This window comes from Ascaphus truei, chromosome 10, assembly GCF_040206685.1.
Source record: "Ascaphus truei isolate aAscTru1 chromosome 10, aAscTru1.hap1, whole genome shotgun sequence".
Lineage (NCBI taxonomy): Eukaryota > Metazoa > Chordata > Amphibia > Anura > Ascaphidae > Ascaphus > Ascaphus truei.
In genome coordinates this window covers 38674658-38695923 of record NC_134492.1, presented here as the reverse complement: position 1 = coordinate 38695923, position 21266 = coordinate 38674658, and the positions used below count along the sequence as shown (strand labels likewise).

Genomic DNA, 21266 nt, shown 5'->3' with positions numbered 1-21266 from the left:
TAATGCGGTCTGAGTGTGACTCCCGATCTCCTATCTTTCTTAATTCCCCCGGCACCACAATGCAACTCCTGCGGCTGAGGACACAGCACAACCAGCATCACTCACGCCAAAAACATCACAGTGTGATCAGCGCACCTGCACAGGGACTTGTGACATACAACTATCGGGACGTGCGACGCCTCAGACGCTTCTCTAGTGCCCAGGTTACTGTCCGGAGACTACAACTCCCGCCATGCATATCCTGTCCCCTCCCTTCTAGGTCGTTCTGTGTCGCGCTTCTGATGTTGGAAGTCTGCGCTGCTCACAGTTGCACACTGTAATCAGGGGCAGAAGTTAAGAAGATGCCGAAAATCTGAGTGGAGAAGAAGAGCCGGAAACATGAGGAGATCAGGAGCCAGGGTGTGTGAACACACACACACTGCCGTGTAAGTCCTGTGTGGGGGTGCTGCTGCATTACCGGGTCTGGGACAGGTGGGAGAGTTATTTCCGGTCTCCCCCTCCAGCGAACGTGGAGCCCCTGATCGATTTTTTTCCGCGATCTGGTTATAACACGATTGCATTGGGTGGACCCCGAGCACCATGTTAGAACAGAGTTTATATATATATATATATATATATATATATATATAGGTAGATATACACATACATGCACGCACATACACACAAAACCCTTCTGTATTCTGTGAAGTGTTGTGCATATAAAAATACAGACATATTTGGGTGTTACATATCTGTGACTCTCCCTCACTCTCTCTCACACCCCGTGATTCCTGCTCTTACCCACACAGTGAGGTAGGGGCACAGCGGGTCTCATGTGCCCCTGGTGGTTGTGCTGGGTGCTGTGCATTGTCTATGAGGCCGAGCCCCTCTCCCATGCTGGGCCCGGGGTTGCATGCACGGAATGTCCGCTGAGGGGTTAGGAGGAGAACACGTCACAGCACGGGCCTGACGCTCTGGCCACCGCGAAGAAAGCGGCCAGAGGATTGGACGGGACAGCGGGGCGAGAGTTGAGAGCACGGCGGTTCAGCCAATTAAAGTGGAGACAGGGAAGCGCGTCCAACCAAAGCGCGTGGAACAGAACGAGGCAGTAGCGCAGCCAACCAGGATCCGGTACAGGAATCACTTACACATACCAGTTTTTCTAATACATCGATTCTAAGATGCATCCCGATTTCAGACATGTTAAAATGTGAAAAAAGGTGCGTCTTAGAATCGAGGAAATACAGTACTTAAATTATCAGATCTCCAAAGCAGGGATTGCTTTTCTTGTTGTGTGCATCTATGTTTTATACACCTACTGTATTATAAGTCCCCTAACTGTCTATTATGTAAAGCCCTAAGTACACTGTAGGTTCTGTATAAATAAAAATTATATATACCGTATTTGCCTGATTATAGGGCGACCCTGAATATAAGGCAACCTCTTTGATTCCAGCCTCTGCCAATGGTAAAAGTAGGTAATATGCCGGCTGCTGTGTTGCTGCCTTACACAGAATTGAAATGAGCTTCAATCCTGTGTAAACTATTAACACAATGGCCATTTGCGCATGTGCGAGCGCTACTTTCAATCCTGTGTAAACTATTAACATAGCAGCTGTCTTACTGTGTTGCTGCCTTACACAGGACAATACTGTTAAGCAGCAAAATGTGTGGAGCCCGATTATAAGACGAGTATGGACTTTTCAATTTAACTTTAATGAAAAAAACCTTGCCTTATAATTGGTCAAAACCGGTATATAACAATGGACTGCAGCCAACACCCACAGGAAAGGCCACTACCTGGACCTGGTTTTCGCTAAAAACTTCTCTCTCTGATTTTACCATCTCCCCTTTCCTTTCAGTGACCATCTTTCTCCCCTTCTTCAACTACCCTCGTCGTCGTCGCAGGGACTCTTTTTCCTAATGTTACTTTTATTTCTCATGCGCTTATTCCCATTTTGTGTTATATTATTATGTCATGTGTATTACTGCTGTGAAGAGCTATGTACATGGATGGCGCTATATAAATGAAGATATACATACTTGTAAAGATATGCACCATCTCTGCAAATTTGGATTCATATGAGTGTTGAAAACACCAAATAAAATGTTCTTCTCATCGAACAGCTGAGCAGTAATTATGAGCAGTAATTACTGTAGCTTATCCGTGGTACACTTTTTGCTGGCTCTGCTGATCTTCACGCATGTTGGTTTGTAGGAACATGGCTGTTACAGTTATTTCTACGTTGCTCAAAGACAAAGGGGTCTATTTACTTAAGAGCGATATCCCTTGTCAATCATTAATGACCATTTACTAGAAAGAATGAGTTTAAAAGATGGCAGTATACTGTCAGCACCATGCAGCAATTGATTGACATTTGTGGATTGTGGTTGTTCTCAGCTCTGCCCGAGTTGTGATAATAGGGTGTTAACTCAAACCATGACGATTTTCCTATACATTTATAGGAATCCTGTTCTAAAGAGGCATAGCTATTTTTACAACCATTCATCGTTACAGGCAGGGTAGATTTCCTATTTTATTTCATTGGGATCATTCTGAAACATGTATTACTGGAAAAACAGCTGTTTGTGAATATTTAGAGGTGTAGTTTCCCCAGACATTTTTTTTTAAAAGTTTTCAAAATTCATTTATTTCCCATTTGTTCACCTTGCTTACATACTACAGAATGCTGTGAAATTCATTTTCTATTTCGCATTGTGCTTTTTGCAGGTATAATTTAGGCTTAAATTTGACTTCCAGTACATTTTAGGCCTCTTAAATTAGGCAAATCAATAAAAATGAAAGTGTATGTGTTCTATTTTACTTTATTGCATATTCTAATATTGCTACTAGATACGGCTGTTAATGTAAATTACTTTTCAGATGGAAAAATTACCAGAACTCCTTTATGTCTTTCAATTTTGCAGATTTGAGGCATACAAGGCATTGCAGAGCTATCCACTGGACAAAGAAAAAGGATGACAGATGAATGATTAATACCCAAAGTTGTAATCAGCTGCTAGTTTAAAGACAAGAGCAATATAACCATTAGAAGAGAATTACATTGTGTATCCTTTTTATCATTTCATAAACCAATTCCACCAATCATTTATTTTGTTGTTTTTGCTTTGTCACCAAAGATTTATATTTGATTACTATTACAAATGCAGTAGATTGCATTACTATGTCAATTAAATAATAAAAACAAAAAATATGGCTACCTGGTATGTCAGATGGACACCAAATAAGTGTTTATATTATTGTTATTAATATTTTGCTTCCTTGGTGCCAGTTTCTAAAACTGCATAATTGTTAGAGCCTGAAATAAGTGACAGATCTGAATTTGAGAGTTATTTTTACACATGGCCTTTAATAAGTGAGATGGTATTTTGACAGCTTAAATCATACTTATAACAGCAATAACGCAATGTGACAGTTCTGAGTTTCAAATTTGGTACTGAATTTGAAGAACAAGAAGGGAACCAACTCAAGGATAGATCCATGTGAGTCCCACACTGCAACACTGTGCAATTAAACATTCCAAGAGGTAGTTAATTGTATACACGCAATCCATGTTCTCTTGCTGTACCAGTTTCTAAAGACGTCTAACCTACTGAACAATGATATATCTAAACTACCATAGCAGGGAGCTTCGGAAACATAAATATGAACAAATTCAGTACCAGACAAATTACTTAACTGTTTGGTGAACAACAAACTATACTGAAACGATGACAAGTTCAAATCCCCCTTGGGAATTCAAAATCTTTCATTTAACTAGAAATTAATGTGGCACTTATAAAACTTAAGTTGTAATACGTCCAAGGCTGAAATGTATTAAAATAAATATGATTTAAATAAGAAAATGTCAGGGTCATTGTATTATAGTCTACATAAATGAGTATTTGATTATGTTCAGAAAAGCCTCATCAATATTTATCTAGTGTTCGCAAGGGTTGTGTTTTAGAATATAGGTCTGCAAATATATCTAGGGTATCTTTCACTTTGCCACATCTGTTGTCAATGATGTCTTTTACACAACCTTCAGTGGGTCTACAGTGGTACACATGGGGTTAATCTTCTGTATGAGTGCTGCAACAACCACCATCCCTAGTTGCCAAGCAACTCCGCATCTCTCACTGTTGATTCCTCTATAGTCTCAAAAACTGGTAACTTCAGCACCCTTCAGTCTCAGCATAGCTTTCATATACAGTAGCTACCAGTAGACTTCCCCATATCTGGTCTAGCTCCTGGGGAGCAAGGTATGAGCCTTGTGGAGCTTTGCTAGCACAACCTGGAAACAGCAGTATTAAAAAAATAAAAAATCTGCAAATCTCTGAATTTAAACTATTCTAGCCACAAGAGTACTGCCTTAAATTGCCAGATTTGATACAGTAATACAGTAATAGTGTACAAAGCACACAACATTTACGTTGAGTTCCCTTCCAAGAAGAGTTTACAATCTGATTTTTAACTCAATAGGCAAGGGAGTTACCGAACAACCCTGAGATTAATTTACATTAGTTTATCAGTTCACACATGAGAACATCATATTGTTTTAATGTCCCTGAAGAGTGCACAGAAGAGGTCCTACCAAAAACTTTGCTCAGAGGTCTACCTCATCAATAACAGAGTATCAATAAAGCAACTTAATTTTGTACATTTTAGACATTCAGACAAAAAGTGCATCCCATTCAGTTTCCTTACATAGTGCTGACGTCTTTCCGTTAGTGGTTTATGCTTCATAACAATGACAGACAATATAATTCAGGCAGTCACTTTAAGGAAAAACCAAAGCATAAAATAAAAGCCTCCACCACGGTAGGGAGGCCAACAATACAACAATGTCCAACTAACACACTGGCTGGCTATCTCCAGTTACCAATTTTAAACACAGCACATTGTAATGTACAATAGGAATAACAAATTGTCCTGGTCTGTAGTTGTGGGAACTCTATCCCAAGCGAGTCTATGCAATCTTTCTGGATACTGCAATACTTGAAGAGGGCGTCCTCCCCGAACTGGATGCAGGGAGCGACAATACCCCAGCCTCCAGGCTCTAGGAGAGAGACTGATGCAGCAAACCTAACTGCCATAAATACCTGTTCCTCAATTAGGAGAGCAGGTGAGGGGAATTAGAACCATTGTCAACTCTGGTCTGGATTACCTATCCACCAGCCTCAGTGACTGTGAAGCTGTGGGATGGATCACATTTACAATCTCTAATGTAAATCGGACAGAAAGCTGCCTAATATCCTGGGACTATGTTACACACACAACACACACAACACACTAACATAGATTTCCATACTGCTAATTAAAAAGGAAAAGACACCATGAGGCAATGAATTAGCTGAGCTAGACAAGCCACTCTCGATTTACTATAAAAAGTGTTTTTCAACCTTTTATGATCTACTGAACCCTTTAAAATGTATGGTCTCTGCGGATCCTTTAAAAAATGAATTCTGACTTTATGGAACCCCGGCCCACTACAAATTATGTGGCACAGATGTTGCAAGACTTAATGTCTTCGATGCAACCGCGATGGTGGCGGCATCGAATCTTTAATGCTGCGCGGGGGTCCCATTGAGAAGCTTCCCCCCACCCCCCTGAGTGAACGCGGCAGGCGCTGTCCCCAATCCCGCGGACATCTGATTGTTCGTAGAGCTTATATTTTGAATATATTAGCAGATTTCTACATTGTATATCACTTCCAACATTAGATGCTTGAATTATTAAATGCAAGGTTGAAAGACCCTTCTCTTAAGGGATGTAGAGAGGAGAAAGGTTTTGGTACAGATCCTCAGAACTACCACATTTCAGAAGTGTATTTTATACCTACTGTATTTGCTCATTTATTACTATATGTATCTGCTTAAATGGAGGGTACATTGACAGGGTTAGCAAGCTTAAATTTTTTTTTTTTAATTTAAGATGCAACTAAATTACTGCTTTGTTAAAACACTTAGGATCAGAAAATTTAAATTTCACCAATAAATGTTACCCCAATTTACAAAGTGCAGGGTTTTTGTATCTGTTTTCAATAAATATAAGGCCAATTCCCTTTCCCTAGCAGCACTCCATAAGGTATTGAAAGTGATATAGTGTCACGGATGCATTTTGTTGTAGGGGTAGGTTTGCGCTCACCTAATTCTGTTTACTAAACTTAGCCCCAGAAAGCAAAAAATTAAATATCAGAACTTGTCTGGCACAGGTAAACTGGGAATTTAGTTTTGAGGTATCTGGCATGTGAACGTATTCCTTGGTCCTCACAGTGTTATACATGTATTGATTGAAGTTTTGTTAATACACTTTTTATTTTGTTTATACCAAGCATGCAATAGTTTATCTGTAAACTGGGCTTTTCTAATTACCACACCAGAAGAAAGGCGCTTGTACAACTGAACTGATCTTTATCACTGGACAAAAACATTTAGACAACAATTGAGGCAAAACCTGTACTCATTTTAACTACTTAATGTATTACAATTGTCAAGAGACTAAGGAACACAAAATAATATAAATATACAAAAAATATAAATGAAATAACTTTGATGGGGAGAGAGAAAATATGAAGATGTGAAATACATTCTAGACAAGACAATTCATACAATAGTTAATGAATTTGAAGAAATTCTGATTGACAAGGTTATTTTAAAAGATACAAACTATATTACTACGGTACAGAACTCAAGAGGTGGTGAGCAAGGTGATAATCTCTATACGTGAGGTTGATTCCCAAGTCTACAGGAGATGTAGAATATTAAAACTTACGACACAATGTAATAGCACACTACATTCTAAGCACAAAGGCTTATATCTACAGTACAAGCCATTTTCAAGTCTTCTGGCACTGAAAGGTGTCTAATGGACTATCACCACTTAAATTGTTAGAATTTCGGGGCAGGGACTGATTTTCATGTATTACTGCTGTAAAGTGCCAAATACAGATGTAGACAGACTCTTTGTCTCCGGAGCTGAGGGGGGTCCATGTTTTTGCATCGGACCCCCAGCAGTGTTACTCCTCCAGCACTTGGGCAGCCGGGGTGGCCTGTCCCAGTGCCAGAAACAACCAATTTAGCTACATTTGTACATGGACGGTGCTCTACAAATAAAGACACGCATACAAGTATGGTCCACGATCTTTTCGGCACCGGCATTGTCTGTTAACATAGAACAGAGTCTATTTGAAGATTAGCTAAACTAAAAAGAGATAAAAAGAACAGTAGGGTAATGAAAAATAGCTAAGGAAAATGCCATTAGTTTTAGATAGTGGCTCTTTATATTATTTTTAGCTCATCAGTTGCCATAACAATAAAAGAAATATCAAAGTTGTTATGGCAACTAAAAATTTTAAAGCAGTCAGAGTGAAGAGTAAAACGCACCAGTTATGAGAAGTTCACAGGGGAAATACTGTACGAGTGGTGGGGGGATACCGGTGTTTAGAATAAGGTGGTTGCACCGACTTGCACCCCACAAAAGCTAGAAAGGATTTGAGCGAACAGAGAGAGATACCCTCAAATGTTTAATTTCTTCAATACCTCATTTACCGTATCACTTCCTGTTTTTATAAAGCCGTTCAATTTGAAAGTGCTTATATCTTCATGATACAGTAAGCGTGCCTTTCTTTCTATGGCTTCCAAAAATGTTTCTTACCTGTTGCAGTCTATATGCTGTACACAGATACCCATTTCTATTAGTGAGGCTTCTGAAAGAATTAAAAATAGCTCCTGCTTTCCCTAATACAATTAATGGATCTGCAGCCTCTTTGATTAAATATTTACTATTTGGCTACTAAAGAAAAAAGAAAATGAAGGTTGTTAAAATGTTTCATTTTGTGAAGGTATTTCTGTGTTTTAGAGACCCGCCCAAAAAAGTTGTCATTTAAAATTTTATTATGTGAAGTAAAAGTTGGTAAATGTGTAACAAAGTTTTTATATATTATAAATAAAATCATACACGTACGTAGGAATGTCTATTGTAAATGTGGGTATTATGTGGATAGTAGTCTCAAAATTAAAACAATATGTACAGTAGAGGCCTGAAACATACTTATCTCACTCAGAAAAGGAGATAAAAATGCAACTATCAATTTCAACTACCTTTTGCGTTGCTCTCTAAAAGGTGGTTTAGTCTTCAAAAAAGGTGAAGGACAATGGCATTCTTGAATTTGGATAATAACATAAGAAACATATTTTAAAGAACAATTTACAGAGCTTCTGTCAGATTTCTGTTACCAGCTCCTGTATATTTACAAATATATGAAAGAGCTGCCAGCAATGTAATGGCAAGGCTCATACAAACCAGAATTTGTGTACATTAAATTGTGTGTCATGCATAACCATGCGTTTTACGGTGAATGGCAGTAATGCTGCAAATTCTGAATAACCCACATTGGCAGAGCTGACAGAGGCTAGATCCAAATTTGAATACCTACAGGTAATTTAGTTCTTAATGACTTACCTCCATCAATTACGTTAGTTTAATTCTTTTAATACAATTTCAACATTTCTTCATTAAGTGAACCAATAAAAAGAAAAATGCTCAGCTGACTTCTTTACCTTATTTCAAAGGTGAAATCCAGAGCATTTCATATTGTTTCTTTCCCTGAATGGAAAAGTACCAGACTTTAGAGCCAGGAGACGTTGTCTTTGGCTGCCCTAAGGGCATTACTCCTGGCTGTAATGGGTTTGCATACAGTGACCCTGGCAAGGTTAACCTACTGTTTAGCAGCTGCTAAGCATTTCTTGGCAGTACATATTTACCCTCTTCAAGCCTAGGTGATGTGACGATGGAGAGAGCCCTACTCTGTGTTCAAACTGCAGATTATCCAAAAAGGGAGATCTTATTTCTTAATATGCTATATTCTCTATGGCTGCAAAACAACTGCTGCATAGTCATGTAGAGTTTAGTCATATGCTGAAAGATTACATGTATGGTAAGTGAGCACAGAACCTCAACCAAACACATACACTTGAGAAGCTCCAGCATGCACATCAAATTACTTGAATAACAAAGATAGCATTTAATGACGAAAAATCAATGAAATGCTTTGCAGTCTAGCCTTTTTTCAGTGACATACCCAGAAATGTCAGCTGGACTAATTGATGCTTATTTATCATACTGCCTTGCACTTTAAGTAATTTGTTGTGTTCCTTATTGGTATATCGCACGTTCAAGCATTGTTTAATCACTTACAAATGAAACACTAGTACAGTTGTGGATTATCACCTGATTTAACAACTTCATTTAAATGACGTGCTGATACAAGGTTGCAACTGAACTCCCATTTAAGAGTGAAATGTATCAATTCATACAGCAATAATATACATTGAATATATGTCTACAATAAGAAACGGTTACATCACGCAATGAGTGTTTTTAGCATCAAGGAGAGTTGTTTAATAATGATTTATGATGCTTTATTTCTGTATATGTATTTATTTTTCTGCTCTTTCTTGCAAACTTCTTAGCAGATGGCACATCTTATCAGCGTACATTTTTGTAGCATTCTCGACTTTTTCTGGTTATTTTGTATATGCTTTATGTAATAAATAGATATGCAATTATTTTTGTACTCGCACTGTATCTGATATTTATTCCATATGATAGTTTAGGATTTTTGGATTTGTTGGTATGATGCACAGGGTTCCTGGTGCAGTCTGTTTGCTATGTTACCCACGAATATAGATTATTTCCTCCCCTCTTTTCTGTTACGTCTGTCAAGAGTCGATCAATCAAGTGTGGCAGTCTTAACTCTTAGCATCATTGGTCTCACTGTGGTCCATCTCTTATGAGTCAGAATTAGATCCCCAATATCTACTTCTGTAGCCACTGAACCTTATCGGCCAGGATTTATTCCCTTCATAATAACTGACCCATCAAACTGTATTTATATATTTTAGCTGTTCTATGCTGTACCCTTTTATTAATAGATTCAGCAATCTACCTGTACCAAATAGCACACAATATTACAAATGTATCTTTGGACCTACTAGTGGAGCACTCACACAGTGAAACATTCATACCTCATATTAATTTGTCGGTGAGCTGTTCCTGTATATGCTGTTATAACAAACGGGCACAATTTCTTTCCTAAAGTAGACTAGAATTTAATAGCTTTTGTGACTGCTGTTACACACAGACTGTCATTTCTTTTAAGTTTGGAGCCTTATCCCACTAAATTATATTCTTCCATTGCCATTTATAATATTTTGTCCTGTACAGTTTGTCTGTTTTTGCTTCAAGGGAAGTACCTCGGACTTAAATACATTAAAATGCTGCCCTAAAGTATGCAGTTTGGTGCTTTCTCTATACAATATAATGCACCTACAATGCCAGCTCCCTTGCAAGATCAAAGGGAAAAGGTTATACAATGGGGTGCACGGTTTAAAAAAAAAGAAGAAAAGAAAGATAAACAAACGCTATGGACTAATATTATCCAGTGTATTTATATTTTAAAGGCACAATCCCACCTATTCTTTTATAAAACATACAGTAAATTGATAAGACAGCCTGAGTATCTTCACTATTTTCAAAATTCAAATGTATTTTTCCTCAGAATAAAAAAAATCAATATTTAATTTGAAAGAATGGCTAATTCTTCCACTAGCCTACTTCCTGTGTGGTCACCTTGAAATGCATCCAGTTACTGAGAAGAGCCCTATGCCTTCCAAAAGTTTACTGGGAAGAAGCATGGTTCCCAGCGGCCTTGTTGTTCTATCTAAGAATTTGCTCACTTTTGGAATGTAAAAAGATAAAGAGACAACCCAAATCGTTGGATGGGAGGATGAAGGGTGTCCTATTTTCAAATAACTCCACCTCTAAACCCTTTGATTGCCGGAGAGCGACACCAGTCACTGATGACGGGAACAAAAAAGTCCTCTTCCGTTCCTCTGAAAGCACCAATCGCAGCCACTACGTCTGTGACAATGTCATGGGGCACCGAAAGACTTAATCACTCCATACATGCCTTCTATTACAGCAGTGCTCAAATTAAGCCCGAGGGTTACCATCAGACCAGGTTTTAGGGATTTTTCTAATTTATACAAACCTATAGGACCAGTTTTCCGACAGACCTCCCCGACCCATTTTCTTTTTATTATTTTTTTAACATGTATAGGGAGCACAGGGCCCGTGGTTCTGAATGGCGCTACATTTGAGCTCTAGGGCCCCGGCTTCCCGGGCTTATTGGGGAAAGTGCTACCAGGTCGTCACCTACAGAGGAACAAAAATAGTTTTTTTTTTTTCCAGCTGTTTATTTAGCAGTATGAGTTATGCGACACAAAAGTAAAAAGGGGACAGGGGAACAGATTGACATATATTCCATCACAAAGCATGTAAGGCACTTACTAAATTTTATGGACAAATAAGAGCAATAAAATAGTTAAATTAAGGCAAAACATGACAACAAAAAAAAAAGAAAAAAAGAAAAGAAAAAAAAAAGGTAGTGGGAAAAGGGGGAGGGGGCACCTATCTCACACACACGGCTCAGCAGAGAACCTGCCCAAGAACCCGCAGCAGACAACCCTACAGTAGGGCCTCATTTAGGCCGAAACCCGGCTCACCTTCCTTGCTCAGCCAAGGTTCCCATATATGTAGAAGTTAGCAAGATCTATCCCGGAAGTGAACTGTAATATTTTCCATGGAGAACACATACTTTGCATTTAATGGCATTAATATCGGGGACCGTTTGTTTCCTCCAGAGCCGCGATGCAGCACCTGACTGCCAGGAGGATGTGGGTTACCAGTTTGTCGTAATTTAGGTAGGCCTGGTTGAAAACGTCCTAACAGTGCCACCCAAGGACCTGGTGTCAAGGCCACAGCCACCATAAAAGTATGTGGAGTAAGCAGTGGGCAGAGCCACCATTGTGTGAAAGAGACCAGCTGTGTCCGCAGCCGCAGAAACAGAGGGGAGATTTTGCTCTGTTAATGGCATGTAGTCTGACTGGGGTCACGTACCAGCGAAACAGCATTTTGTAGCACTGAGGTATTGCACTATATATTGTGTCATTTTGTATGATGCGCTGGCCTTTCTGTTTTTGTTAGCATTTTGTAGGAGTTTTCCCAGGAGGTTGTGCAGATTGAGCTTTTGGATACATTCTCCCACATCTTTTCCCATTCATCCAATTCTAGGGGAACTCTCAGCTCCTCCTCCCATCTAAGCATGTACAGACATTTATTCACGGAATCTATATTTAGAAGGAGTTGATAAATCTGTGAAATCATGCCCCTCTCCAGGTACCTTGATCTACATAGTGTTTCAAAATAGGTAGACACAGAGGGTGACTGCATTGTGTGCAGGGATAAGACAAAGTGCTTGACCTGTAGGAAAATTCCTGAAAAATTTGCAATAATGGTAGATTGTGTTTTTCAGTTGTTTTCTTATGTGAGAGCCTGACAGCATGTCTTCTACCCTGGTAATCCCTGCTCTTGACCAGGCGGCAAAAGTAGTTCTCATCATCCCTGTGGGTTACCCCAAAAGGGGATCATACCCGTGTTCTTGGAAGCGAGATCAAATCTGTGCTTAATCCTGCCCCACAATGACAGAGAGGCCTTTATGGTTGGAAATGGTCGAGTGTGGCCAGTCTATCATTGCAGGACAGTCATATCTGAGTCTACCCTGAATAGAGAGCACACAGAGTCCTCAATGTTCACCCCGGACGGTCTTTGTAGTACTGAACCATTGACCCTAGGGCATTTTCCACCCCATATAAAGAGAGAAATACAGAATTGTATTTAGGTATTATTCTTTAGGTCTTTACTCAGGATCGGTATAGGGAGAGCCCTAAAAAAAGTACATTATTCAAGGCAGGAGGTTCATCTTAACAGGGATTTTATCCACCCACAATATACAATACTTGCTTCAGTCCTCCAGGTCCTACTTAAGGCCTTTAATTAGTCTTGAATAGTTAAATTTATAGAGGGTATTGAAAGACCGCGTCAGGTCCATTCCTAGATAGGGGAGGGAATCTTAATGCTAGGAAAATAAAATGTATCTGAAATAGTTTTATTACATCTTTAGGTAGGTTTAGGTTAAGTGCCATGGACTTGATTTGATTCATTTTAAATCCCAAGACAGGTCCAAAGTGGTCAAGTAGTTGGAACAGGTTGGGGAGTGAGACCAGTGGCCTGGAAGGGACAGGAGCACATCATACTGTACATAAATAATGAGATTTTATATTCAGTGTCCTGACATGATGCCCAAGATATCAGGGTTCGTTCTAAGTGCGGCTAGGGGTTAGATGGACAGGGCAAACATGAGGGGGGGAGTGGGCAAACCTGCCTCATGCCATTTGCTCTTTGTATTTGTTCTGAGAGAAGCCTCGACCCCGTAACTTCAGCCGTTGGAGATTTGTATAGGCCCTGCACCCCTGGAGAAACCTACCTGAAAAGCCCATATGTCTTAGGAGCGAGAATACATAGTTCAAATCAAGCCTGTCAAATGCCTATTTGGCATTGAGGGAAAATATCATGGGGGGAGTCTTGGCCTTGTGAACTATATCAATGAGGTCCACTATCTTTTTAACAGTGTGGGGGGCATGCCTGGAGGGAATAAAGCTGACCTGGTTATGGTGAACTAAGAGCTGCATAACTGTGTTGAGTCTGGTGGCCAGGATCATTGCGTATAGTTTAAAGACCGTATTGTTCAGGGAGATAGGATGGGAACTAGTGCAGCTGGATGGGTCCTTCCCCTTCTTCAAGATAAGTACAATAGTGGTGGCTATATCTTTGGGAACCCGTTTCGCCCAAGCAGTCAGTCAAAAGGAGTGAGAAGATGAGGTGTGAGTGAAACAGCTATTTTTTTGTAATAGGCATTAGATAGACCGTCTGGGCCTGGAGTCTTTCAATTGTTAAGTCCCATGATAGCTAAAGTTACTTCCTCCGCTGAGATTGAAGCATTCAATTGCCCAAATTGATACTGATTCAACCTTGGGAGTCTACATTTTTCCAGAAAAGAGTCTAGGGACTGTTGATTGATCATTGATCTACTTACTTACTATTATAAAAGGGACTGATAAAATTCCTGGAACTGTGTAATAATTTATTTGGGATCATGTATCAGGGAGTCATTCAGAAGTCTAAGGATTGAATAATATGTTGGGCCTTGTTACTTTATTCATAAATGTTCTGTGCTGTCCAGCGCATGGCCTTTTCTGTCTTGTATGATAACATGGAAGTTGAGTTCACACCTAATCCTGATGATAATCTCAAGGGGGGAATCTTAATGCTTAGATTTTGTGTTCCCTCTGCACCTCAGCTGAAAGCTCTTCAATTTCTCAGTGCGCATCTCTACACAGGGTTAATTTGTTAAATGTACTTCTAATGTAGGTTTTATGTGCATCCCAGATTGTCAAGAATGGAATTTCTTGGGAATAATTAGATTGAAAAATGAATTTGATGTAATCTGTCACTTATGTTTGGATCTCTTGCACACATAGGAGGGACTGATTAAGACGTCATTGACATGACAAATTTGGAAGTCAGGCAAGGGATTGACATGTCAACCATGGCATGGTCAGACCAGGTAATTATTTGCGAGGTGGTGAGAAAAAAGTAGTCTCTGATCTCCGGTTCAACGTCCTCTAAAAGTCAACCAGTAGCAGCTCTCATGGAATTTTCAAGAATCTTAGATTCAGACAGGATCCATGGCGGAAACCTGCTCGACATTGGACGTATCCAATTTGTTATTTAAGACAGTATTGAAGTCTCTCCACCACCACCCCCCCACCCTTACCAGCAGGAGGCCCTTCCTCATATCTTGTAGAAGAGCAAATAATTATTCAAAGGGACCACTGATGTCATTTGGGACATATAGATTAGCCCACGTAATCTGTCTCCCCTCCCCCAATCATACCAACCAAAACAATGCATCTTCCCTCCCTATACGGTTTGACTAGATCAGGCTTGAAAGGAATGTTATTATTGAAGAAAATAGGAACACCTCTTCTCTTGACCTGGACCAAGGAGTTAAATACGTGTGAGAACTGCTTGTGAAAAAAAGTGGTAATGGTGCTTTTACTGAAATGTGTCTCCTGTAAAACAAACTGGAGATTTTAATCTCCTGAGGCACGCATGCCAATAGCTAACTGACGTCATTTGTTGCAGTTTCCTATTGGTCCGTGTGACGTGGGGTATTTAAACCTCCATAAAGTGCCAGTGGCATCTTCCCTGGTAAATCAGGCCTGAAATTAACATGGTTCAGCTCTGCAGGGGGGGGTATTTAACTTGGAATGCTCCTTAAACCTATTAGCCCAGCCTTAATGATCACCAAATCAACTTGCTTAGGTATGTATTGCTCTAAACATCTGTCATTTATTTTTTAAAGAGAGAACTCACAAATTCAGTCTAAAATAAATATGATTATGTGTACATGTCTGTGTGTTAAAGTGTTATCATACAATTTTACATTCACTTTGCTTGTTTTACAGTTTTGTCAATTTTTTCAGAAACTCCGTCTAAAAAATTATAAAATCTAAAAATTGCCCTTAACTATTCCCAGCATGTTTGAAATTACTGTGAATTATTTCTTCATTTTAATATAAGCCCTCTACAAAACCTTTGTGCATTGTTTATATACACTATAATTTCTTGTGGTGCTATTCTAAATTAAGCTTCGAGACAACAACAACAACAACAAAAAAGCCATTACATGACAGATTATTATGACTCATTATAGATCATTGTATTGCAATGTGTTGTATGTACTTCTAACATGCAGGAAGGTTAGATGACTGTAGCTCTAGGAACACGATGTCACAAGCCTTAACAATGCGTAGGTAAACAAAGCCCACCATTTTTCCATGATCAACAATTTCTAACTAATCTGAAAATATCTTTCGATTTAGAGGTTTATTTACAGGTTGAACAGTTTTGAAATGTATGTGTAGGACTTAAAATGAATATTTGCTGCAGTGTCTAATAGCAGTCAATGTTTCTATATACTATCATTTATTTAGTTTGCAATACCACTGGCCAATCCATGTGTCTCTTGCCAGGTTATGTGCCAAGGAGCCTGTCTGTAACTTTTGCAGACACCAACGCTATAGTCCCAGCTGGAATAACCCCATTCTATCAAAGAGCTCATTTCCAGCAACTAGACAAGGTGATGCTACAGAATTGAAGAGAGCAGTAATTAATCAGGGTCTGGCTTCTCCGGAAACCCAATGACCTTCCCCGTCAGTCTCTCATATGTTTTTTTCATGGACAGATTCAATTATTAGAAAATAACACCAGAGAGCAAGAGGGAAAGGGGGAGATAAAGCAAGACACAGCCAGAAAAAATAAGACTAACAGGTGGGCCGTGCATCCTGCAGTACAGAATGGATACAAGCAAATATTAGACAACTCATTTTGACCATGTAGTACCCATTATATATCATTTTTCAAACTTACATGAACCATCTCTACAATACAAAGTAGATACTTTTTGGTATATCTAAATTGTGTACGAATTGTAAAATATTTATTTTAAACCATAGTATCCAAATTCTTCCAATAGTTTTTATAATCGTTACTTCATTTTTTCTGTCTACAGGAAAGTGGTAAACTGACACTTCCTTTTTTTCTACAGAAAGGCTGTTGCCATCACAGTCAAACACATAAAAGGTACAGCTTAATTAGTATATAATAAGATTGTCATTGCATAATGCCTGGTAAAAAATAAAGGCATACATATTTCATTGGAAGCAAATGAGTAAATGTTTAACTTTAGCGGGCATGAAATGTTTCCAATTAACAAGGTTAGAGTGATAATTAGTTTAAATAAAAATGAAAAATAAAACTTTTTTTTCCACCCTATTTGAGACTGCCAATTAAGACTAAGAAGCTACGGTGAAGAAAAACTTAAAGCAGCAATACTACATTTCTCCCCCTCCTTTTTTTCCTTCTCTCTTTTATATATAAAGCATGTGACAATGTATATTTTTACAGTATTACCCAAGATGGTAATCGTTGAGTGCTTGTTATAAATCTGTAAAAATTCAGATTGTGTGGCTAACTAAATAGCCGCCTTTCAGTTTCAACCAATCCTTCAGTCAGTGTAACTCAGCAGCTACAATGTATCCTGATATTACCAAGGTAACATTGCATATTGTTACAGTTTAAAGCTGCAGTTCAGTCAATATCCTGCATGTGTGTTTTTTTTAATAAATCAGTTCTGTAGTAAGAAAAAATACTTTTAGCATTTTCTGTTTTTAAAAAAACAACTTTTAAAGACCAATTTTCTTGTATTCTATTTTAACAGCCATTTCCTAAGGCACTGACCCTTATGTCCTGTCACAAGCCCTGGCACACCCCTTTGTCAGCCCTGCCCTCCCTCTAGCACATGTCAGTGCAGGAGTGCTCATGAATTTTCATGAGCTTCCACTGACAGACAAGCAGAATATAAACAGATCCCTTCACTAATTATGTCACCAAATCTTGACCTATCAATACATGGAGAACAAATTGACCTGCAGCTATACAGTTCTTTAGGTAATTAGAGATTGCACACATAAAACTATTAAAGTAAAAAAATAAATTAAAAAAAAAAAAAAAAAGACTGAACTGCAGCTTTAAACGGCTGGGAATATTGGAAACAAATTATCACAAACAGGAACGTTACAAAGACTGCTGGGGAGGTGTGCTAAACCTGCTATAGAAATCAAAGAATGCCCATTATATTAAAACTAATTAAAATGGCATTGAGTTGAATATAAAAAAATAACACAAAGGAACTTTTATCTAACACAACAGACCTCATTTATTAAAAACAAAAAAAACAACAACAAAAAAACATAAGATTGTACATGTTTGCTGCTTTAAAAATCAACTGTCGGAGTCCTTATGACACTCCTCTCTTTATTTCAGTCCCTGTACAATGTAACTACTTTATATTTCAATGTATTGCGTGTAATACACCACAATGTCTTGAGGGCCTCAGCACTCAGACATTCACACAGCTTGTTCTACACTCAGACACACACACACACACACACACACACACACACAGTCTTTGTAAACCTATCTGTAAATTCATCGACATTTTCCTCAGTAGAAACTTTGCCCTCATATTTGAGGGACACGATAGATGTTCTGTCTAGAGTGGACTCACTTGTTGTTGATGCTGATACAATCATAGCTACGTGTGAAGTTGCGTCCCTCTACACAAGCAGCCATCATGATCAAAACACTTTCTCTCTATGCAAAATCTGTCTTCTCACCTTGTTGAACTTCTGCTGACCCTTCTTTCATTTATTCTCAGACATAAGTATTTTGTGTTCAAAAACCAGTTCTACCTACAATGGAGAGGTACAGCGATGGGGGCAACGTTTGCACCCTCATACGCAAACCTCTTAGGATGGTGGGAATGTGAAGTTGTCTTTTCGGATATTAATTCAGATACTACCAGTCATGTTTTGTTGTGGTTAAGGTACATCGACGATATCCTCATACTGTGGCAGGGCAGTGTCGCAGAGTTTAAGGTTTTCGTTGATGTCCTCAACCACAACAAATTTAATATTAGACTCACTTTTGTATGGAGCCGTGACAATGTTAACTTTCTGGAACTGAAATTCAGCATTGGTTAGTCAGGGCACCTTGTCACTGATTTATTTTGAAAAGAAACATCAACAAATGCCATATTACACGCAGATAGCTCTCACCCCAAACATCAGATCCTGTGTATACCTAAAAGTGAGTTTTTGCGAATTAAACGCAACTGCTCTACAAATTCAGTTTTTTGAACAGAGGGAAGAAGAGATGAAAGAGAGGTTTTATCAAAGGGGCTACAGCAGGACAAGTGTCTCTAAGGGACTTAAACAGTCGAAAATGTAGGAGAGACCACCTGCTTGTGCCCAAGGTGAGACAATGAGCATGATCATAAAATTAGATTTGTCGGTACATACTGTATAGCCATCAGTGGTCACAATTACGAGGTATCCTCCAGAAACACTGGGGGGTTCTGTTGACAGACCCAGACTTAAGATTTGTCAGTTTTGGGTGACCGTGTGTCTGACGAATATAAGATCTCCGAACCTTAGGGACAAACTTGTCAAGAGTCACTACATCAAACATATCAACCCGCATTTTATGACTTCATTTGCTAAAAAGGGATTCTTCAAGTGCAATAATTGTTCGGCCTCCCAATACATGTACCAAACTGACCAATTCCCAGATAGTTCAGAAACCCGTAGTTATAAAAAGTATTCATTTATGAATTGTAACAGCAAAGGGGTTGTATACTATCTGACCTGTCCCTGTAAATTGATCTAGGTGGGAATGACTACAAGGGAAGTGAGGTACAGAGTTTTAGAACATGGCAGGAATATACGCAATGCACAGAAGGATCTTAATGCCTTCAAAAAGATCACATCAGTGGCCCGACACTTTTTATTAAAGCATGACTCTAACCCCAGTCTGTTGTCAGCTCTTGCAATAGACAAGGTATCTTTGGGGATTAGAGGTGGTGATCTGGAGAGGGCAAAATTACAGAAAGAAACCAGATGGATCGTTCAGCTTGAATCTATGATACCTAAGGGGCTGAACGACTATCCGGGATTTGCCATGTTTTTGTTAATTTTTGGTTACTAGTGTCATCAGTGATAGTATCATTATGGCCCAAGTGTTTTTTTTTTACTTAGGTTTACTATCTAGGTTATGTATATATTTAGGTGTCCCATTTTGTATATATACACCTCACAGTATGTTTAGTACATACTCAGGGTTTTTAATGTTAGTTTGAATAGAAGTTTAAATAATGGTTTTCACCATACATTTACCCGTTTTTTATTCTCTTTATTGAGGACACGCCTAATACAGTATCTTGGGATCAACTACCAAGGATAAGATCTCAGACGAAACAGTGCTGTATCTGCAGTGCAACAGCCGTAGGACTCCAGCTATATCCCTTACATCTGTATAGAGCTGATGTGATCTGCTGCTGGCGTGACTACGGGTGGAGTGGGTCATGCTATCTTTTCAAGACGCAGAGCCAGTAGGCTTTCTAGGCGGTGCCATGACGTGTGTGCAGACATTTCGGATTCCCATTGCGCACGTATACACGAACCTGTGATCATTAAAGTGTAATCACGTTTCAACCAATGATATTCGAGATCATTGTCAGGAACGCTCTGACTATCCTCCCCACTTTCTTTTAAATTACATTTGGCTCTCAGCTGTTCCTACACTCTGTGAAGAAGCTGTTATGGCAAAACACGTGTAGAGTGTGAGCTGCTGCGGACCCCAAGGCACTAGAATTTGTGTACCATCCGCTACTGCTGACCTTTGGAACTGACTTACTTCAGGCACCGCTCCTCTTCAGTTGGGACCACTGAAAGCTGACCGATCTTTGATTTTATCTAGCACCTGATGTGGGGGATAAGTATTTAAAACATCTTTCTACCCCTCCTGTGCTTTTAAAGACTGTTTATACGTGACTCTGGGGATATACTCCTTTCTAAAGGACCCGCTAGGTTATCATCCAACCCTTCATGAGCGGATCCTTTGATAACTTTATGTTGGCATACACGGAGCATGGACTATCAGCATTCAGCTTTTTTCACACACACACACACACACACACACACACACACACACACACACACACACACACACACACGTTTTTCAACTATCTCTGGGGATTTACCCCACGCTTGTGACCTATATTTCCTTGTGTGTGTGTGTTGTGTTTGTGCTATTCAGTCATCAGTCATAGCACTGTGTCCCTTTAGGTTAGATTTATATCACGGACTGGCCGGTCTTGGTGACTCAGGGTACATGTTTCCCTGAATTTCATCTTACACCGTTAAAGCCGTTCTATACTGGTTGCAGCCGTGAGCGCGTGCGTGCGTGCCGCATGCTTTTTGTTTGTATAGAATCTCAGTACTACCAGGAGCGACAGGTACTGTGTGTGTGTGTGTGTGTGTGTGTGTGTGTGTGTGTGTGTGTGTGTGTGTGTGTGTGTGTGTGTGTGTGTGAGTATATGTGTGTATAAATTGTGTGAGTGAAATAATGGTTTAAATAAGATTTTTTAAACAAAAAAAAGTTGAATAAATAACACACGCACACACACACGAGCACCGGTAGCAGCGCAAAATCATCCCTCCCACCGTCTTCGCCGCTGTCGGCTCCCCGCTCCCTCCCATGCGCGCGGCCCTTGTATAGAAGGGCTGGCTGACCTCAGCCATCTATAGCTGCCGTGCGTGCGCACGGCGTAGCACGCCCCGCAGTATAGAACCAGCCTTAGCTGTATTATTGTTATACTTGCATGCAGGTTTGGACTTGTGTCTTTGCAGTGTGTCGTAGG

At 39.4% G+C, this 21266-nt stretch overlaps 1 protein-coding gene across 8 annotated transcripts in view; it reads right to left on the bottom strand.

Annotated features, from left to right (window-relative positions):
• RABGAP1L (RAB GTPase activating protein 1 like) overlaps positions 1–21266 on the bottom strand; it is a 318905-nt gene that overhangs the window by 160492 nt on the left and 137147 nt on the right. Inside the window, exon 14 of one of the 8 annotated variants that reach the window (XM_075616677.1) lies at positions 2858–2941. The exons of the other annotated variants lie outside the window; for them this stretch is intronic. Coding sequence (XP_075472792.1) covers positions 2873–2941 — 69 coding nt within the window. The 3' untranslated portion in view covers positions 2858–2872. Of the gene's footprint in view, positions 1–2857; positions 2942–21266 lie in introns of those variants that run through there. 8 annotated transcript variants of the gene reach the window in all.